Source organism: Gymnodraco acuticeps, unplaced genomic scaffold (genome assembly GCF_902827175.1).
Source record: "Gymnodraco acuticeps unplaced genomic scaffold, fGymAcu1.1, whole genome shotgun sequence".
NCBI lineage: Eukaryota > Metazoa > Chordata > Actinopteri > Perciformes > Bathydraconidae > Gymnodraco > Gymnodraco acuticeps.
In genome coordinates this window covers 45,728-68,080 of record NW_022991042.1, presented here as the reverse complement: position 1 = coordinate 68,080, position 22,353 = coordinate 45,728, and the positions used below count along the sequence as shown (strand labels likewise).

Below are 22,353 nucleotides of genomic sequence, written 5' to 3'. Positions count from 1 at the left end.
ACAGTGACATCGCTACGGAACACAGTGACATCGCTACGGAACACAGTGACATCGCTAAGGAACACAGTGACATCGCTACGGAACACAGTGACATCGCTACGGAACACAGTGACATCGCTAAGGAACACAGTGACATCGCTAACGTGACATCACTACGGACACACAGTGACATCGCTAAGGAACACGAACACAGTGACATCGCTACGGAACACAGTGACATCGCTAAGGAACACAGTGACATCGCTAAGGAACACAGTGACATCACTAAGGAACACAGTGACATCGCTACGGAACACAGTGACATCGCTAAGGAACACAGTGACATCGCTAAGGAACACAGTGACATCACTACGGAACACAGTGACATCGCTAAGGAACACAGTGACATCGCTAAGGAACACAGTGACATCGCTACGGAACACAGTGACATCGCTAAGGAACACAGTGACATCGCTACGGAACACAGTGACATCGCTAAGGAACACAGTGACATCGCTAAGGAACACAGTGACATTGCTACGGAACACAGTGACATCACTACGGAACACAGTGACATCGCTAAGGAACACGAACACAGTGACATCGCTACGGAACACAGTGACATCGCTAAGGAACACAGTGACATCGCTAAGGAACACAGTGACATCGCTACGGAACACAGTGACATCACTAAGGAACACAGTGACATCGCTACGGAACACAGTGACATCGCTACGGAACACAGTGACAATCGCTACGGAACACAGTGACATCGCTAAGGAACACAAGTGACATCGCTACGGAACACAGTGACATCGTACGGAACACAGTGACATCGCTACGGAACACAGTGACATCGCTAAGGAACACAGTGACATCGCTAAGGAACACAGTGACATCGCTACGGAACACAGTGACATCGCTAAGGAACACAGTGACATCGCTAAGGAACACAATGACATCGCTACGGACACAGTGAATCGCTACGGAACACAGGGACATCGCTACGGAACACAGTGACATCGCTACGGAACACAGTGACATCGCTAAGGAACACAGTGACATCGCTACGGAACACAGTGACATCGCTACGGAACACAGTGACATCGCTAAGGAACACAGTGACATCGCTAAGGAACACAGTGACATCGCTAAGGAACACAGTGACATCGCTAATGAACACAGTGACATCGCTAAGGAACACAGTGACATCGCTAATGAACACAGTGACCATCGCTAAGGAACACAGTGACATCGCTACGGAACACAGTGACATCGCTAAGGAAACACAGTGACATCGCTACGGAACACAGTGACATCGCTACGGAAACACAGTGACATCGCTAAGGAACACAGTGACATCGCTAAGGAACACAGTGACATCGCTACGGAACACAGTGACATCGCTAAGGAACACAGTGACAATCGCTACGGAACACAGTGGACATCGCTAAGGAACACAGTGACATCGCTAAGGAACACAGTGACATCGCTAAGGAACACAGTGACATCGCTAAGGAACACAGTGACATCGCTAAGGAACACAGTGACATCGCTAAGGAACACAGTGACATCGCTACGGAACACAGTGACATCGCTACGGAACACAGTGACATCGCTACGGAACACAGTGACATCGCTAAGGAACACAGTGACATCGCTAATGTGACATCACTACGGAACACAGTGACATCGCTAAGGAACACGAACACAGTGACATCGCTACGGAACACAGTGACATCGCTACGGAACACAGTGACATCGCTAAGGAACACAGTGACATCGCTACGGAACACAGTGACATCGCTAAGGAACACAGTGACATCGCTACGGAACACAGTGACATCGCTAAGGAACACAGTGACATCGCTAAGGAACACGAACACAGTGACATCGCTACGGAACACAGTGACATCGCTACGGAACACAGTGACATCGCTAAGGAACACAGTGACATCGCTAAGGAACACAGTGACATCGCTAAGGAACACAGTGACATCGCTACGGAACCACAGTGACATCGCTAAGGAACACAGTGACATCGCTACGGAACACAGTGACATCGCTAAGGAACACAGTGACATCGCTAAGGAACACAGTGACATCACTCGGAACACAGTGGAACATCGCTACGGAACACAGTGACATCGCTAAGGAACACAGTGACATCGCTACGGAACACAGTGACATCGCTAAGGAACACAGTGACATCGCTAAGGAACACAGTGACATCGCTACGGAACACAGTGACATCGCTAAGGAACAGAGTGACATCGCTACGGAACACAGTGACATCGCTAAGGAACACAGTGACATCGCTACGGAACACAGTGACATCGCTAAGGAACACAGTGACATCCCTAAGGAACACAGTGACATCACTACGGAACACAGTGACATCACTAAGGAACACAGTGACATCACTAAGGAACACAGTGACATCACTACGGAACACAGTGACATCACTACGGAACACAGTGACATCGCTAAGGAACACAGTGACATCACTAAGGAACACAGTGACATCGCTAAGGAACACAGTGACATCGCTAAGGAACACAGTGACATCGCTAAGGAACACAGTGACATCGCTACGGAACACAGTGACATCACTACGGAACACAGTGACATCGCTAAGGAACACAGTGACATTGCTAAGGAACACAGTGACATCACTAAGGAACACAGTGACATCGATCACTACGGAACACAGTGACATCGCTAAGGAACACAGTGACATCGCTAAGGAACACAGTGACATCGCTACGGAACACAGTGACATCGCTAAGGAACACAGTGACATCGATCACTAAGGAACACAGTGACATCGCTAAGGAACACAGTGACATCGCTACGGAACACAGTGACATCACTACGGAACACAGTGACATCGCTAAGGAACACAGTGACATCGCTAAGGAACACAGTGACATCGATCACTACGGAACACAGTGAACGCTTAAGGAACACAGTGACATCGCTAAGGAAACACAGTGACATCGCTAAGGAACACAGTGACATCGCTAAGGAACACAGTGACATCGCTAAGGAACACAGTGACATCGCTAAGGAACACAGTGACATCGCTAAGGAACACAGTGACATCGCTAAGGAACACAGTGACATCGCTAAGGAACACAGTGACACATCGCTACGAACACAGTGACATCGCTACGGAACACAGTGACATCGCTAAGGAACACAGTGACATCGCTAAGGAACACAGTGACATCGCTACGGAACACAGTGACATCCCTAAGGAACACAGTGACATCGCTACGGAACACAGTGACATCGCTACGGAACACAGTGACATCGCTACGGAACACAGTGACATCGCTAAGGAACACAGTGACATCGCTAAGGAACACAGTGACATCGCTAAGGAACACGAACACAGTGACATCGCTACGGAACACAGTGACATCGCTAAGGAACACGAACACAGTGACATCGCTACGGAACACAGTGACATCGCTAAGGAACACAGTGACATCGCTAAGGAATACAGTGACATCGCTAAGGAACACAGTGACATCACTACGGAACACAGTGACATCGCTAAGGAACACAGTGACATCGCTACGGAACACAGTGACATCGCTAAGGAACACAGTGACATCACTAAGGAACACGAACACAGTGACATCGCTACGGAACACAGTGACATCGCTAAGGAACACAGTGACATCGCTAAGGAACACAGTGACATCACTAAGGAACACAGTGACATCGCTAAGGAACACAGTGACATCGCTAAGGAACACAGTGACATCGCTACGGAACACAGTGACATCGCTAAGGAACACAGTGACATCGCTAAGGAACACAGTGACATCGCTAAGGAACACAGTGACATCGCTAAGGAACACAGTGACATCACTACGGAACACAGTGACATCGCTACGGAACACAGTGACATCGCTAAGGAACAGAGTGACATCGCTACGGAACACAGTGACATCGCTAAGGAACACAGTGACATCACTAAGGAACACAGTGACATCGCTAAGGAACACAGTGACATCGCTACGGAACACAGTGACATCGCTAAGGAACACAGTGACATCCCTAAGGAACACAGTGACATCACTACGGAACACAGTGACATCACTAAGGAACACAGTGACATCACTAAGGAACACAGTGACATCACTACGGAACACAGTGACATCACTACGGAACACAGTGACATCGCTAAGGAACACAGTGACATCACTAAGGAACACAGTGACATCGCTACGGAATACAGTGACATCACTACGGAACACAGTGACATCGCTAAGGAACACAGTGACATCGCTACGGAACACAGTGACATCACTACGGAACACAGTGACATCGCTAAGGAACACAGTGACATCGCTAAGGAACACAGTGACATCGCTAAGGAACACAGTGACATCACTACGGAACACAGTGACATCGCTAAGGAACACAGTGACATCGCTAAGGAACACAGTGACATTGCTACGGAACACAGTGACATCACTAAGGAACACGAACACAGTGACATCGCTAAGGAACACGAACACAGTGACATCGCTAAGGAACACGAACACAGTGACATCGCTACGGAACACAGTGACATCGCTAAGGAACACAGTGACATCGCTAAGGAACACAGTGACATCGCTAAGGAACACAGTGACATCGCTAAGGAACACAGTGACATCGCTAAGGAACACAGTGACATCGCTACGGTACACAGTGACATCGCTACGGAACACAGTGACATCGCTACGGAACACAGTGACATCGCTAAGGAACACAGTGACATCGCTAAGGAACACAGTGACATCGCTAAGGAACACAGTGACATCGCTAAGGAACACAGTGACATCGCTACGGAACACAGTGACATCGCTACGGAACACAGAGACATCGCTACGGAACACAGTGACATCGCTACGGAACACAGTGACATCGCTAAGGAACACAGTGACATCGCTACGGAACACAGTGACATCGCTAAGGAACACAGTGACATCGCTACGGAACACAGTGACATCGCTACGGAACACAGTGACATCGCTAAGGAACACAGTGACATCGCTAAGGAACACAGTGACATCGCTACGGAACACAGTGACATCGCTACGGAACACAGTGACATCGCTAAGGAACACAGTGACATCGCTAAGGGAACACAGTGACATCGCTAAGGAACACAGTGACATCGCTAAGGAACACAGTGACATCACTACGGAACACAGAGTGACCATCCCTACGGACACACGAGTGACATTGCTAAGGAACACGATCCACTAGTGACATCGCTACGGGAAACCCAGTGACATCGCCTAAGGGAAACACAGTGACATCACTTACGGAAACACAGGTGCAGCATCGCGTAAGGAACACGTGACATCGCTAAGGAACACAGTGACAATCGCTACGGAACACAGTGACATCGCTAAGGAAACACCAGTGACATCGCTAAGGAACACAGTGACATCGCTAAGGAACACAGTGACATCGCTACGGAACACAGTGACATCGCTAAGGAACACAGTGACATCGCTAAGGAACACAGTGACATCGCTAAGGAACACAGTGACATCGCTAAGGAACACAGTGACATCGCTACGGAACACAGTGACATCGCTACGGAAACACAGTGACATCGCTACGGAAACACAGTGACATCGCTACGGGAACACAGTGACATCGCTACGGAACACAGTGACATCGCTACGGAACACAGTGACATCGCTACGGAAACACAGTGACATCGCTACGGAACACAGTGAACATCGCTACGGAACACAGTGACATCGCTACGGAACACAGTGACATCGCTACGGAACACAGTGACATCGCTAAGGAACACATTGACATCGCTAAGGAACACAGTGACATCGCTAAGGAACACAGTGACATCGCTAAGGAACACAGTGACATCGCTACGGAACACAGTGACATCGCTAAGGAACACAGTGACATCGCTAAGGAACACAGTGACATCGCTACGGAACACAGTGACATCGCTACGGAACACAGTGACATCGCTAAGGAACACAGTGACATCCCTAAGGAACACAGTGACATCCCTACGGAACACAGTGACATCACTAAGGAACACAGTGACATCACTAAGGAACACAGTGACATCACTACGGAACACAGTGACATCGCTAAGGAACACGAACACAGTGACATCGCTAAGGAACACAGTGACATCGCTAAGGAACACAGTGACATCGCTAAGGAACACAGTGACATCGCTAAGGAACACAGGACATCGCTAAGGAACACATGACATCACTAAGAACACGTGACATCACTAAGGAACATGACATCACTACGGAACACAGTGACATCGCTAAGGAACACAGTGACATCGCTACGGAACACAGTGACATCGCTAACGGAACACAGTGACATCGCTAAGGAACACAGTGACATCGCTAAGGAACACAGTGACACTCGCTAAGGAACAGTGACATGCTACGGAACACAGTGACATCACTACGGAACACAGTGACATCACTACGGAACACAGTGACATCGCTACGGAACACAGTGACATCACTACGGAACACAGTGACATCACTACGGAACACAGTGACATCGCTAAGGAACACAGTGACATCGCTACGGAACACAGTGACATCGCTAAGGAACACAGTGACATCGCTAAGGAACACAGTGACATCGCTACGGAACACAGTGACATCACTAAGGAACACAGTGACATCACTAAGGAACACAGTGACATCGCTAAGGAACACAGTGACATCACTACGGAACACAGTGACATCGCTACGGAACACAGTGACATCACTAAGGAACACAGTGACATCGCTAAGGAACACAGTGACATCGCTACGGAACACAGTGACATCGCTAAGGAACACAACGAACACAGTACATCGCTACGGAACACAGTGACATCGCTACGGAACACAGTGACATCGCTACGGAACACAGTGACATCGCTAAGGAACACAGTGACATCGCTACGGAACACAGTGACATCGCTAAGGACACAGTGACATCGCTCGGAACACAGTGACATCGCTAAGGAACACAGTGACATCGCTAAGGAACACAGTGACATCGCTAAGGAACACAGTGACATCGCTAAGGAACACAGTGGATCACTACGGAACACAGTGACATCGCTACGGAACACAGTGACATCGCTAAGGAACACAGTGACATCGCTACGGAACACAGTGACATCACTAAGGAACACAGTGACATCGCTACGGAACACAGTGACATCGCTAAGGAACACAGTGACATCGCTACGGAACACAGTGACATCGCTAAGGAACACAGTGACATCGCTACGGAACACAGTGACATCGCTAAGGAACACAGTGACATCGCTAAGGAACACAGTGACATCGCTAAGGAACACAGTGACATCGCTAAGGAACACAGTGACATCACTACGGAACACAGTGACATCGCTACGAACACAGTGACATCGCTAAGGAACACAGTGACATCACTAACGGAACACAGTGACATCGCTACGGAATACAGTGACATCGCTAAGGACAGAGTGACATCGCTACGGAACACAGTGACATCGCTAAGGAACACAGTGACATCGCTACGGAACACAGTGACATCACTACGGAACACAGTGACATCGCTACGGAACACAGTGCATCGCTACGGAACACAGTGACATCGCTAAGGAACACAGTGACATCGCTAAGGAACCAGTGACATCGCTAAGGAACACAGTGACATCGCTACGGAACACAGTGACATCACTACGGAACACGAGACATTGCTAAGGAACACGAACACAGTGACATCGCTACGGAACACAGTGACATCGCTAAGGAACACCTGACATCACTAAGGAACACAGTGACATCGCTAAGGAACACAGTGACATCGCTAAGGAACACAGTGACATCGCTACGGAACACAGTGACATCGCTAAGGAACACAGTGACATCGCTAAGGAACACAGTGACATCGCTACGGAACACAGTGACATCGCTAAGGAACACAGTGACATCGCTAAGGAACACAGTAACATCACTAAGGAACACAGTGACATCATAAGGAACACAGTGACATCACTACGGAACACAGTGACATCGCTACGGAACACAGTGACATCGCTAAGGAACAGAGTGACATCGCTACGGAACACAGTGACATCACTAAGGAACACAGTGACATCGCTACGGAACACAGTGACATCGCTAAGGAACACAGTGACATCACTACGGAACACAGTGACATCACTAAGGAACACGAACACAGTGACATCGCTACGGAACACAGTGACATCGCTAAGGAACACAGTGACATCGCTAAGGAACACAGTGACATCGCTAAGGAACACAGTGACATCGCTACGGAACACAGTGACATCGCTAAGGAACACGAACACAGTGACATCGCTACGGAACACAGTGACATCGCTAAGGAACACAGTGACATCGCTAAGGAACACAGTGACATCGCTAAGGAACACAGTGACATCGCTAAGGAACACAGTGACATCGCTAAGGAACACAGTGACATCGCTACGGAACAACAGTGACATCGCTAAGGAAACGACACAGTGACATCGCTACGGAACACAGTGAACATCGCATAAGGAACACAGTGACATCGCTAAGGAACACATGACATCCGCTACGGAACACAGTGACATCGCTAAGGAACACAGTGACATCACTACGGAACACAGTGACATCGCTACGGAACACAGTGACATCGCTAAGGAACACAGTGACATCGCTACGGAACACAGTGACATCGCTAAGGAACACAGTGACATCGCTACGGAACACAGTGACATCGCTACGGAACACAGTGACATCGCTAAGGAACACAGTGACATCGCTAAGGAACACGAACACAGTGACATCGCTACGGAACACAGGGACATCGCTAAGGAACACAGTGACATCGCTAAGGAACACAGTGACATCGCTAAGGAACACAGTGACATCGCTACGGAACACAGTGACATCGCTAAGGAACACGAACACAGTGACATCGCTACGGAACACAGTGACATCGCTAAGGAACACAGTGACATCGCTAAGGAACACAGTGACATCGCTAAGGAACACAGTGACATCACTAAGGAACACAGTGACATCACTACGGAACACAGTGACATCGCTAAGGAACACAGTGACATCGCTAGGACACAGTGATCCTACGGACCACAGTGACATCGCTAAGGAACACAGTGGACATCGCTAAGAACACAGTGACAATCGCTAAGGAACACAGTGACATCGCTACGGCATACACAGTGACATCACTAAGGAACACAGTGACATCACTAAGGAACACAGTGACATCGCTACGGAACAACAGTGGACATCGCTAAGGAACACAGTGACATCGCTAAGGAACACAGTGACATCGCTAAGGAACACAGTGACATCGCTACGGAACACAGTGACATCACTACGGAACACAGTGACATCACTACGGAACACAGTGACATCGCTACGGAACACAGTGACATCACTACGGAACACAGTGACATCACTACGGAACACAGTGACATCGCTAAGGAACACAGTGACATCACTACGGAACACAGTGACATCGCTAAGGAACACAGTGACATCGCTAAGGAACACAGTGACATCGCTACGGAACACAGTGACATCACTAAGGAACACAGTGACATCACTAAGGAACACAGTGACATCGCTAAGGAACACAGTGACATCACTACGGAACACAGTGACATCGCTACGGAACACAGTGACATCACTAAGGAACACAGTGACATCGCTAAGGAACACAGTGACATCGCTACGGAACACAGTGACATCGCTAAGGAACACGAACACAGTGACATCGCTACGGAACACAGTGACATCGCTACGGAACACAGTGACATCGCTACGGAACACAGTGACATCGCTAAGGAACACAGTGACATCGCTACGGAACATAGTGACAGTCGCTAAGGGAACACAGTGACATCGCTACGGAACACAGTGACATCGCTAAGGAACACAGTGACATCGCTAAGGAACACAGGACATCGCTAAGGAACACGTGACATCGCTAAGGAACACAGTGACATCACTACGGAACACAGTGACATCGCTACGGAACACAGTGACATCGCTAACGGAACACAGTTGACATCGCTACGGAACACAGTGACTCACTAAGGAACACAGTGACATCGCTACGGAACACAGTGACATCGCTAAGAACACAGTGACATCGCTACGGGAACCAGCAGTGACATCGCTAAGGAACACAGTGACATCGCTACGGAACACAGTGACATCGCTAAGGAACACAGTGACATCGCTAAGGAACACAGTGACATCGCTAAGGAACACAGTGACATCGCTAAGGAACACAGTGACATCACTACGGAACACAGTGACATCGCTACGGAACACAGTGACATCGCTAAGGAACACAGTGACATCACTACGGAACACAGTGACATCGCTACGGAATACAGTGACATCGCTAAGGAACAGAGTGACATCGCTACGGAACACAGTGACATCGCTAAGGAACACAGTGACATCGCTACGGAACACAGTGACATCACTACGGAACACAGTGACATCGCTAAGGAACACAGTGACATCGCTACGGAACACAGTGACATCGCTAAGGAACACAGTGACATCGCTAAGGAACACAGTGACATCGCTAAGGAACACAGTGACATCGCTACGGAACACAGTGACATCACTACGGAACACAGTGACATTGCTAAGGAACACGAACACAGTGACATCGCTACGGAACACAGTGACATCGCTAAGGAACACAGTGACATCACTACGGAACACAGTGACATCGCTAAGGAACACAGTGACATCGCTAAGGAACACAGTGACATCGCTACGGAACACAGTGACATCGCTAAGGAACACAGTGACATCGCTAAGGAACACAGTGACATCGCTACGGAACACAGTGACATCGCTAAGGAACACAGTGACATCGCTAAGGAACACAGTGACATCACTAAGGAACACAGTGACATCACTAAGGAACACAGTGACATCACTACGGAACACAGTGACATCACTACGGAACACAGTGACATCGCACATACATATCAGCAGATTGAGGCTCTATAGATAATTGTTCTGAATACTTCTTTTTTTTGTCTTTTTATTATTATTTTTCCTCCCAAATATATAATTTATTTTTTCTTAAACACTGTTTTTTTATTCTTCTGTTCATTCATTTTTTTCAAACTAAATTGGCTTTTTATTCTTATTTTTAATCTTATTTTTCTTCTAAATGCAAGTCAACGCATACAATTAATAATGAAAAAATCAAATTATTATTCTTCTTATAAGTGAAAATGCCTAAAACTCAACAATAACTCCTGCTGAATATTAAACCGTTTGAGTTTCTCTCCCTAAGGTATACTCCCGATGAGATCGAGAAGCTCAGAGTGTGAGTGAAACCTCTGCGTCTCGTATTTTAACATAAAAACATTCATATATTGTCAAACGTTACCTGAGTCTCTGTTTCTGTTTCCTGTGTTCAGGCTGAGGGAGACACACGGGAACGACTGGGCGACGATCGGCTCGGCTCTCGGTCGCAGCGCCTCGTCCGTTAAAGACCGCTGCCGCCTGATGAAGGACACCTGCAACACAGGTAATCAATCAATCAACTTTTTTAACAGGTAGAAGAAGACATACTTTATTAATCCCTCACAGGGACATTTCTTTACGCAAGTCGAGACTTTACAAGCATTAACTTCAATATTCTCTGAGGTTATAAAGTAATACATTACAAGCTTGGGTTAACCTCAGTGCACCGTACACCTTCAATATAATGACCTCATCTCAGAAGATATTTGGGTTTTCTCTTGAAAGTTAAACTTTAATCAGACTTTTCTTTCCCGTTTTACTAATTGGTTTCATTCCAATTTCTTAGAATTTACAATATTGTGACAGTGGTGGATTTGTGAGATCTTAGTTTTATGTTCTGAGACTATAAAGAAATACATTTAGAAATTTTTTAAATGTAGTGACTTTTTCTTTTCTACATAGATTTAATCCTATAATATCCACATTTCAGGAAAAACGTTTTTTTTAATAAATTGAACTGAGTTTTTGTTCTCTTGTTTTCCGCATAATTATGACTTCCAAACTTTATAAACGTTCTGATTATTTTCTAATAATTGTTTACGTAAATTCACGACTTTGATATTCTGAGACTAAAGAAATACATTTACAAAAAAAAAAGTTAAAAAGTAGTGTTTTTTTATTGCTTTCACACCGGAGTACTTTTCCCAGGAATAGTTCCAATAGTTCCTGGGATTTTACTAGAACTTTTTTTTGCGAACCTTTTCACCCCCTTTTCAGTCCCTGCTAGGGAACTAGCCTAGGGACTTTCCTGGGGAGAAAAAGGTTCCAATTTCTGATTGGCTGGGCGAATTGCAAACCACGCCCCATAAAACTCCGAAAAGATTTGTGAAGCCGCCATTTTATTTGCTTGCATTAGCATTATTAGCATTAGCCCAGAGCACAAACGCAGAGAGACTAACTTATGGCAACACAAAAGAAACCATGGGAGCGGTGGAGATGAGGAGGTGTCGGCGTTCTGGCGATTTACTCGGAAGGCTTCAGTAGAAGCTGCTGGGAGTCCCAGCAGCTTCTACTGAAGCCTTCCCCAACTCCGGGGACTTCCGGCCGGGGACTCCGGGTGGCAGTATATGCCGGGAAGTGGTTTGCGGCCTGCCAGTAAACCCAAAGCAGAAGAAGAAGAAGACGTCAGCGGCTTCATTTGCCTAATCCTCCCTCAGGGACTTATTCCGGTGTGAACGCGATCTGCCAGATAGTTCCGGGGAACTAAGGTCTGGGAAAAGTACTTGGTGTGAAAGCGCCTATAGATTTAATCCTAAAATATCCACATTTTAAGAAAAAAATCTCAGTTTTTTTATTTTATTCTAATTCATTTTTGTTGTCTTTTTGCTGCATAATTATGACTTCCAAACTTTATAAAATATTCAAATAATCTCCTCGTAAATTCACGACTTTGATATTCTGAGACTATAAAGAAATACATTTACAAAAGTAATGAGTGCTTTTTTTAAATGTAGCAACTTTTTTTCTTGACATAGATTTCTTCTTTAAATATCCACATTTTAGGAAGAAATCTGTTTTTTTAAATAAATTGAACTGCAATTTTGCTGCATAATTATGACTTCCAAACTTTATAAAATATTCAAATTATCTCCCCCATACGTTTCTCGTAAATTCACGACTTTGGTTTCCAAAATTATCCGAACCAAAGCCTCTCTGCATCTTGTCTTGGTTAAACTTAATTCGTTTTTTTTCCTCAGGTAAATGGACGGAGGAGGAGGAGCGGCGGCTCGCGGAGGTCGTGTACGAGATGTCGGGCGTGAAGCCGGGCTTGGCGGTGACGGGAGGCGTTTCCTGGGCAACGGTGGCCGATCTGGTGCGAACGAGGTCCGAAAAACAGTGTCGGTCAAAGTGGTTAAACTACCTGAACTGGAAACACAGCGGCGGGACGGAGTGGATGAAGGAGGACGACGTCAACCTCATACGCAGGTAACCAGAGCGGGTTTTACTCTACGTGGAGACGATATTCTGCTTCTTTTTAAGATAAATTAAGTGTTTAAAAAGCCGCTTTGATCCGCTGCATCGACACAAAGCTGAAAACAGGCTGTTCTTCTGAGAAACTTTAAAAACACTGTAAAATACCTGAAAAATGTATAAAATATTGACCAAGAAATATGAGTCTGAATATGTCTACGTGGTGAATTAATCATAACTGTATGGGAGTCATCAGGTTCTAGTTACACGAATCATAGACAAATCCACCCCAAAATGTAATGGCTTTCAAATTGTAGAAAAGCAAAAGGTATTTGAATAAAAGGGGAGAGGGCATTGTTCATATTTAAAAAGCCTCTTTGATCCGCTGCATCGACACAAAGAGGAAAACAAGCTGTTGTCCTGAGAAACTCTAAAAATACTGTTCAGAGAAACGCAGTTCTCACAGGATAGCAACATAGATTAAAGTCTGAAAAATACCTAGAAAAATATCCTGAAAAATGTATAAACTAATGTCTGAATATGTCTCTAAACCAGGGGTGGGGAACCTCCGGCCCCCGGGCCGTATACGGCCCGCGAGACAATTTGGTACGGCCCTCGAGGTAATTTATAAACACACGCAAAAAAGAAAAAAATGTAAGAAATCTAGACCGCAAAATAATTAAACAAGCGAGTAACTGTTTTTCCTGGCCACGGTCAGGGTCCTTGAACACAACACGAGCCTAACGTGTCATCACGTGGTATATGTCTCGTCTGACAGGGGTGCAGTTCTGACGGAGAGCACCAGAACGTCGCTCCGGGACTTTAGAAATTGCAGCACCAATAAGGAGCCGTACACATGCCGCAGTTTCTGCGTGGCTGTGTCTTTAGTTGAAAGCCCAGTGGCGATCTGTTCATCTGTCATACCGATCATACAGTCAATAACTTTGTTGTTATTAGCATCTGGTTAGCTAGCTATGCTAACGAATATAAGAAGCTTTTTCTCCAACCAGTGAGGTAAAGGCACATCTTTATATGATCATCATAGTTATCAAAAAATAAGAGAATAAAGTAAACAGGTATAAAATACTATATGACAGTAAAAAAAAGTTGTTATTAATAAACAAGAATACAGTTTCAAAGGAGAGTGATTTGTCAAATATTCATAAAGAAAAATAAATCTGCTTCCAGTTCTGTTTCAAATGGGTGTTGAGAGATGTTTCCATAGATCTACTAATGTTGCTCTCAAAGTGCACCAGATTGATGCTTTTAACTTCAACATTTATAAAAAAATCTTCCCGGGGGAGCATGCCCCCCGGACCCCTCTAGAGGAGGTTAGGTCCCCCCCCCCACTTAAATCATGTTCACATGGATAGGAAACTAAATACACTTGCATATACTCGTGTCCATATCTTTCTGTTTTGGTGGTCACGCCACACCGTGCACGTGCATGCGTACGCGGGTCATGGTAAAGTATCTGGATTAAGAGGTTGCTTTTTCTTTGCACAGAATTAAATGAATGGGCTGTGATTTTAGTTTTTTTAAGCAGAGGTCAATAATTTGTACGGCCCTCTGAGGATATTGTAAACATTTAAATGGCCCTTGAGAGGAAAAAGGTTCCCCACCCCTGCTCTAAACGTTCCAAAGAAATATATAAAAAATTGTCTGAAAATGTTGAGAAAATACATTGAAAAATCCTGCGACAGATTAAAAATTGTATAAAAAAACCAATATGATGATCTTAAAGAATATGATGCATTGCTGTTGATTTAAACCAGCCATCAAGTATATAAATAGGACTCAAAATGAGTATAACCTTGAACATGGGAGGCGTGTGGTGCAGTGTTCGACAGGTACAGGTTCAAACCCCACTGCAGTCAGCATGTCGTTGTGTCCCTGAGTCACTTCACCCCAAATTGCTCCTGTGGGGATTGTCCACAGTATTGAGTATGGAAGTCGCTTTGGATAAAAGCATATAACAAGTGACATGTGATGTAACATCTACACGTGTAAAATCAGGAGAAATACGTTAAAAAATGCCCAAAATAACACCCCAAAAATATGTAAAAAAATTGCAAAATGATGATGAAAATGTAAGATATAAATATGTGTTATAAACTGTGTGTTCCAGGATATTGGAGCTGCAGGTGGAGGAGGAGAACGAGATAAAGTGGGAGGATCTGGCCGGCGGCTGGAGCAGCGTTCGGTCGCCTCAGTGGCTTCGATCCAAGTGGTGGAGCATCAAGAGACAAGTGTCCAACCACAAGGAGATCCCCTTCAACGGTACAACACACAGCTCGGATGTATCAACAGCAGCACTGACATTTATGTTAGAATTGCACTAGAATAAATATAATAAATTGCACTAGAATTGTGGTAAAATATACATAATTATGACACAAAAATACATGTTAATTTCACTAGAATTAAAGCAATTTTTCACTAGAATAATGCGTTAAAATGAATGTAATAATTGCACTTTAATAACCTGTGTGTGTGTGTGTGTGTGGTGTGTGTGTGTGTGTGTGTGTGTGTGTGGGTGTGTGTGTGTGTGTGTGTGTGTGTGTGTGTGTGTGCGTGCGTGTGTGTGCTCAGTCCTCCTAAAGGGTCTACGGGAGCTCATCGCTTCTTCACAATCAGGAAGTCCCTCCTCTTCCTCTTCGCTGCAAATCCGATTCAACCGATTGGACGAGAGCAGTGGAAGCCCCGCCCCCTCCTCTGTGGCGGCGCTGCAGATTCCCGTACAGATCACACACCTGGGTGAGAAAGAGAGGAAGACTTAATCCCCAAAACATTTCTCTTTAAGCTGACAACACCCTCCTATTTTTTATCTACTTATTTCTTGTGTCTCGTTAATTTACAGATTCGTCAGCAGCAGCCAACGATAGTGAAACCATCACCGGAGCCATGCAGACCTTCGAGATCCTGCCTGTAAACACATATTCACACAATAACATCATATAATACATATACCGATAAATCTGCTATTAGTAGATGCTAGTTGTCTGGAATAAGACGCTAGCTGTCTGGAATAAGACGCTAGCTGTCTGAAATAAGACGCTAGCTGTCTGAAATAAGACGCTAGCTTTCTCTAGCTGTCTGAAATAAGACGCTAGCTGTCTGAAATAAGACGCTAGCTGTCTGGAATAAGACGCTAGCTGTCTGAAATAAGACGCTAGCTGTCTGAAATAAGACGCTAGCTTTCTCTAGCTGTCTGAAATAAGACGCTAGCTGTCTGAAATAAGACGCTAGCTTTCTCTAGCTGTCTGAAATAAGACGCTAGCTGTCTGAAATAAGACGCTAGCTTTCTCTAGCTGTCTGAAATAAGACGCTAGCTGTCTGAAATAAGATGCTAGCTTTCTCTAGCTGTCTGGAATAAGACGCTAGCTGTCTGGAATAAGATGCTAGCTTTCTCTAGCTGTCTGGATAGACGCTAGCTGTCTGGAATAACGCTAGCTGTCTGGAATAAGATGCTAGCTGTCTGGAATAAGATGCTAGCTGTCTGGAATAAGATGCTAGCTGTCTGGAATAAGACGCTAGCTGTCTGAATAGATGCGAGCTTTCTCTAGCTGTCTGGAATAAGACGCTAGCTGTCTGGAATAAGATGCTAGCTGTCTGGAATAAGACGCTAGCTGTCTGGAATAAGACGCTAGCTGTCTGGAATAAGACGCTAGCTGTCTGAAATAAGACGCTAGCTGTCTGAAATAAGACGCTAGCTTTCTCTAGCTGTCTGAAATAAGACGCTAGCTGTCTGAAATAAGACGCTAGCTTTCTCTAGCTGTCTGAAATAAGACGCTAGCTGTCTGAAATAAGACGCTAGCTTTCTCTAGCTGTCTGAAATAAGACGCTAGCTGTCTGAAATAAGATGCTAGCTTTCTCTAGCTGTCTGGAATAAGACGCTAGCTGTCTGGAATAAGATGCTAGCTTTCTCTAGCTGTCTGGAATAAGACGCTAGCTGTCTGGAATAAGACGCTAGCTGTCTGGAATAAGATGCTAGCTGTCTGGAATAAGATGCTAGCTGTCTGGAATAAGATGCTAGCTGTCTGGAATAAGACGCTAGCTGTCTGGAATAAGATGCTAGCTTTCTCTAGCTGTCTGGAATAAGACGCTAGCTGTCTGGAATAAGATGCTAGCTGTCTGGAATAAGACGCTAGCTGTCTGGAATAAGACGCTAGCTGTCTCTAGCTGTCTGGAATAAGATGCTAGCTTTCTCTAGCTGTCTGGAATAAGACGCTAGCTGTCTGGAATAAGATGCTAGCTGTCTGGAATAAGACGCTAGCTGTCTGGAATAAGACGCTAGCTGTCTGGAATAAGATGCTAGCTGTCGTAAGTAAGATACTAGCTGTCTGAAATAAGATGTTAGATGCTAACTGTCGTAAATAACATCATATAATAAATATACCGATAAATCTGCTGTTAGTAGACGCTAGCTGTCTGACATAAGATGCTAGCTTTCTCTAGCTGTCGTAAATAAGACGCTAGACGTCTAAAATAAAATGCTAGCAATCTGAAAGAAGATGTTAGATGCTAACTGTCGTAAAAAGATGCTAGCTATCTGAAATAACTGTGATTTAAGTCTTAGCAAATTGTTCATGAAAGAAAAGTGTCCCCATCACTGCTCTGTTTTTATGTTTTGTATGTATTTGTTTTCCAGTCGTTCCACCTGCAGCCCACAGGAACCCCGGGGACTTACTTCCTGCAGACGACGTCCAATCAGGGCCTGAGTTTAGGCAATAACAGCACGGTTACCCTGACGACAGGCTCCTCCCCCTCATCACACGAACACATCATCCTGCACAGCCTGTCGGTCAGTAATAATACGTATAAATAGGAACACGTGTATAATTGTCGGAAAGTAACTATTGAGGTACTTGTACTTAAGTATTCCACACATTTTCAAAGGGAAATATTGTGTTGAACTTTTACTACATTTTATTTGTTTATAAATACAATACAAATTGTTTGGTATTAGTACTTTTACCTAAGTGAATGACCTGAATACTTCTTCGAGCACTGATAATATAGGTGATAATACATAATAAGTATTTTTTATGGGATTATTTTATGTTATTTTGATCATTTTCTGTGTTTCCTCCTCAGACTGACGGCCTCTGTTCTAGCGACGGTGTCATCATCCAAACGGTCACATCTGACTCCGCCTCCTCAGACCCTCTCGGCCAATCACAGCTGGAGGAAGAGGGGCAGAACCAGGAGGATCGCCTCGGCAACGAGAGTCTCCTTGAGGGTTCTGTGAGCGTTATCACGGAAACTCAGGAGCCAATCACAGAAGGCTTCACTGACAAGGTACATTTTCTTTAAGATATTTGTAAAAATTATAAATATATAATTACCAGTATAGTATTTATTTACATATTCCAACCTAGTACAGTATATAGCGCCCATTACACATTTGGAAACAAGTTTAATTAAAATATTTTCAATTTAAAATCTATCTATCTGTCTACCTGAACACTGCCCATAATGAACCACGATCAATACTTACATTATGCTGTGTGTGTGTGTGTGTGTGTGTGTGTGTGTGTGTGTGTGTGTGTGTGTGTGTGTGTGTGTGTGTGTGTGTGTGTGTGTGTGTGTGTGTGTGTGTGTGTGTGTGTGTGTGTGTGTGTGTGTGTGTGTGTGTGTGTGTGTGTGTGTGTGTGTAGGAGTTAAGTTCACCGTCTGGCAGCACCTTGCTGATTGTGTCTCCAAACATCAGCAGCACCCTGACAGGTAACAAACATCTCATTAGTAATAAACTCAGGGTTTATTGTTGCATATTATTCTATTATTATTATTATAGTCTCAAATCCAATTTAAAAACATCAACAGAAATTCTACTTCATCCTCTTTCTCTGTAGCGTAGAGCATGTTTTCTTATCATTTAAAGACAGTTATAGCTTTTTTTTTAATAACAATAGATTCCCTTTCATACTGACTTTCTGACACGGGCACATTTTGAGTTTTTATTACTCACATGGCTCTGTCTCTGTCCTCAGATCCAATCCTTGAGAACCAGGACGGCTCCGACTGAACTCCAAACATGGTGATCAAAGAACTACAGGAATTGAAGGAAGCTGATTCTTCTTCTTCTTCTGTGGTGCTACTGTTGCACAGGACGACAGGAAGTGGAAGCAGTTTGTAAATGAAACCCCTGGATTCATTGTGAAGACGTGCCAAAGAGACTCAGACAGAGAAGGATGTGACCTTTAAATAAACACATGTTCATATGTAAATATAATTAAATAAATGTGATGATATTGCGAAATTAATGGTGTCGGAATTTTGTCATTAAAAAAATCTACTTTTAGGAAGTTGTGTGGTGATACAGAAGCTTATTCCTCTTAATATTTGTATAAAATAGAGGCTGGACTAAAATGTTGTGGCAACAGGAAATAATGAAACAGAGAGGAATCAATAAAACATAGATATAGTTAATAAATTATTATTTCGTTGTACAACATTACATGTCACTTTTATCCAAACAATAATGATGAGGAAACATTACCTTAGCTCTCAAGCAGTGATAGCAGGGGGTCCGCGGGGTCTTAAAAAGTATTACAAGTTGATAAATCAATTTAGCGAAAATGAAGGCTATTAAAAAGTATTAAAAGGCATTTTCCAAGGTATTACATTTTGTAGCTTGTTTTCAATAAGTATATAAATGGTCCAGAGAGGTTGTGTTCTACAGTCTGCCTGAATGTAATCATGGCGTAGGTGTGTAGTGTGATTCTGTGTAGTTTATTGATGGCATCCCGTTGGGTTTGACGTCATCTGAACAGGACATCGCACGCTCACTGCTTGATAGCGCGGAGGCCCGTTTACGCCGGTTGTTAAACAACATCGTTATGGGGAAATGCAAGTCTGCGTCCAAATGGTTGGAAGATAAGGAGGAAGGACAATCAATACTGTATATAGTGAATGTGAGGTAAAGTGTGTCGCCAAGGTAACCGGTTAGAACTCGAAGAGGCGATGAGGTCTTAAAATGTATAGAAAGGGTCTTAAAAAAGGTCTTAAATTTGACTTCAGGATCCCTGCATACGATACAGTAATGCTCCAACAAAGTAGAAGTTTCACACAGCCTATATAGCAGCTGACCACACACTCATTTCCCCTAACCATGTTTAACTAACACACGAACATCATGTTTTCCAAATGGACGCACCAACATCAGAGCAACATGTATGTTCCAGATGTCTAAAGGTCATTATCTCATGACGTCTTCAGGTATAATTCATACTTAGTTAGGATATGAACTTCCCAATTAACAAAGCATACATACGTGGCACCACCACCATGGGGCGGTGGTGGCGAAGTCGATAGGGACTTGGCTTGGCAACTGGAAGGTCACCAGTTCAAGTCCCGGCAAGACCAAGTGCTACCGAGGTGTCCCTGAGCAAGGCACCCTACACTGCTCCCCGGGCGCCGTTCAAAATGGCAGCACACTGCTCCTAACACTACGGGTCAAATGCAGAGAAACAATTTCCCCACGAGGGATTAATAAAAGTCCATCTTATATGGACGCACATACATTTAGCCAACACACTCTGTAATGATTATAATCTACTCAGGCTCTTTATGCTTCCTCTCACATTGGGTCAGTTTTACAGTTTTCTGCTGATAATCGCAAAAACCGTTGATAATTAGCAAAGAGACTCATGGGCCTCTTCTGAATCTGGAAACTGTAATTTTCAATATACCGTCATTATAGTTATATTGAGAAGACTTGACATAACAAAAACACAATACTCTTCTACTGGTCCAGTGTATAATACAATGCATTGATTTGGACTGACTGGACGAAATAACTTGTAAGCTAATGGTAACAATCAAGACTCTTCATTATAAAAACTACGTATCATATTAAATAACTTACTAAAGGAGACACATTTCTCATTATTTTCATTATAATATAAGTATGTTATTTAAAATAGCAGACTTTTAACTCACTATCTTGAAGACTTTTGACATTTATCACTTTCTTTTAGACTTCATAAAGCTACCCTTTTACCACTTTGTTAGGGAAAAACTTGATTTGCTAATTTAAAGGTCACCTATCATGCAAAATGCACTTTGTGATGTCTACATCACCATGTGTCCCCGGTGTGTCGGGGGAACTCACGTCAGAAAATAAAACCCTCTCTCTTTTCCTCCGTACCCAAATCTCTAAAAACGGGGAACAACGGAGCTGATCCAGATTTGCGTCCGATATGACGTAATATCTGAAATGTGGACCCACGGCCCAATCAGAAACGTTGCTATCAGAAACAATGCCCGACTGTTTTGGACGTAATATGGTCGGTGTTTACATTAGCATCGCTAACACTCAGAGCTAACCTGTACTGGAGAGCATGTGTGTGAAGAAGCAGGAAGTAGAAAGGAACTCACCTTGTGGTATAACCGGCAAGAGAGAAAGCCTTTGAGCTCCAAACTGTTTCAGAGAGAATCCTTGATAATCCATGATATGGCGTTTCATCACGGCAGCATTTAGTTTAGACAGTAGCTGCCGGGTCCCGCATGAGCTCAGCCCCCTCCTCTTTAAAGCTTTATACCCAAATCAGCTCTTTAGAAACAGGAAGTGGAATAGAGGGATATGAGGCATGGCTAGAATGATCTGTTTGGTGTTTTGATCAAAACACTTCAAAGACATGTTTATGCTATTGCCTAAAAATAGCATGATAGGTGACCTTTAAGTCTGACTTTTTCCTCACAATCGATGCAATAGTGTAGTTGGGGATGCATAAAGTTGTATTTTATCTTATATATTAAGCTGATGATTTTAAACATCATAAAAACATGGAAATCTTTCACTTGTTTGTGTGTTCAATGTTTCCTATGAATAAACGGTGCTTTTCAGAGTAAACAGACGTGAAAC

At 44.3% G+C, this 22,353-nt stretch overlaps 1 protein-coding gene across 1 annotated transcript in view; it reads left to right on the top strand.

Moving 5' to 3' along the window:
* dmtf1 (cyclin D binding myb-like transcription factor 1) overlaps positions 1 to 19,746 on the top strand; it is a 35,469-nt gene extending 15,723 nt beyond the window's left edge. The window contains 10 exon segments of the mRNA XM_034236512.1: positions 11,341 to 11,373; positions 11,468 to 11,577; positions 13,271 to 13,499; positions 15,613 to 15,764; positions 16,077 to 16,241; positions 16,345 to 16,412; positions 18,136 to 18,288; positions 18,582 to 18,785; positions 19,145 to 19,211; positions 19,478 to 19,746. Of these exon segments, the coding sequence (XP_034092403.1) occupies positions 11,341 to 11,373; positions 11,468 to 11,577; positions 13,271 to 13,499; positions 15,613 to 15,764; positions 16,077 to 16,241; positions 16,345 to 16,412; positions 18,136 to 18,288; positions 18,582 to 18,785; positions 19,145 to 19,211; positions 19,478 to 19,512 (1,216 nt within the window). The 3' untranslated portion in view covers positions 19,513 to 19,746.
* The last annotated feature ends 2,607 nt before the right edge of the window (positions 19,747 to 22,353 follow it).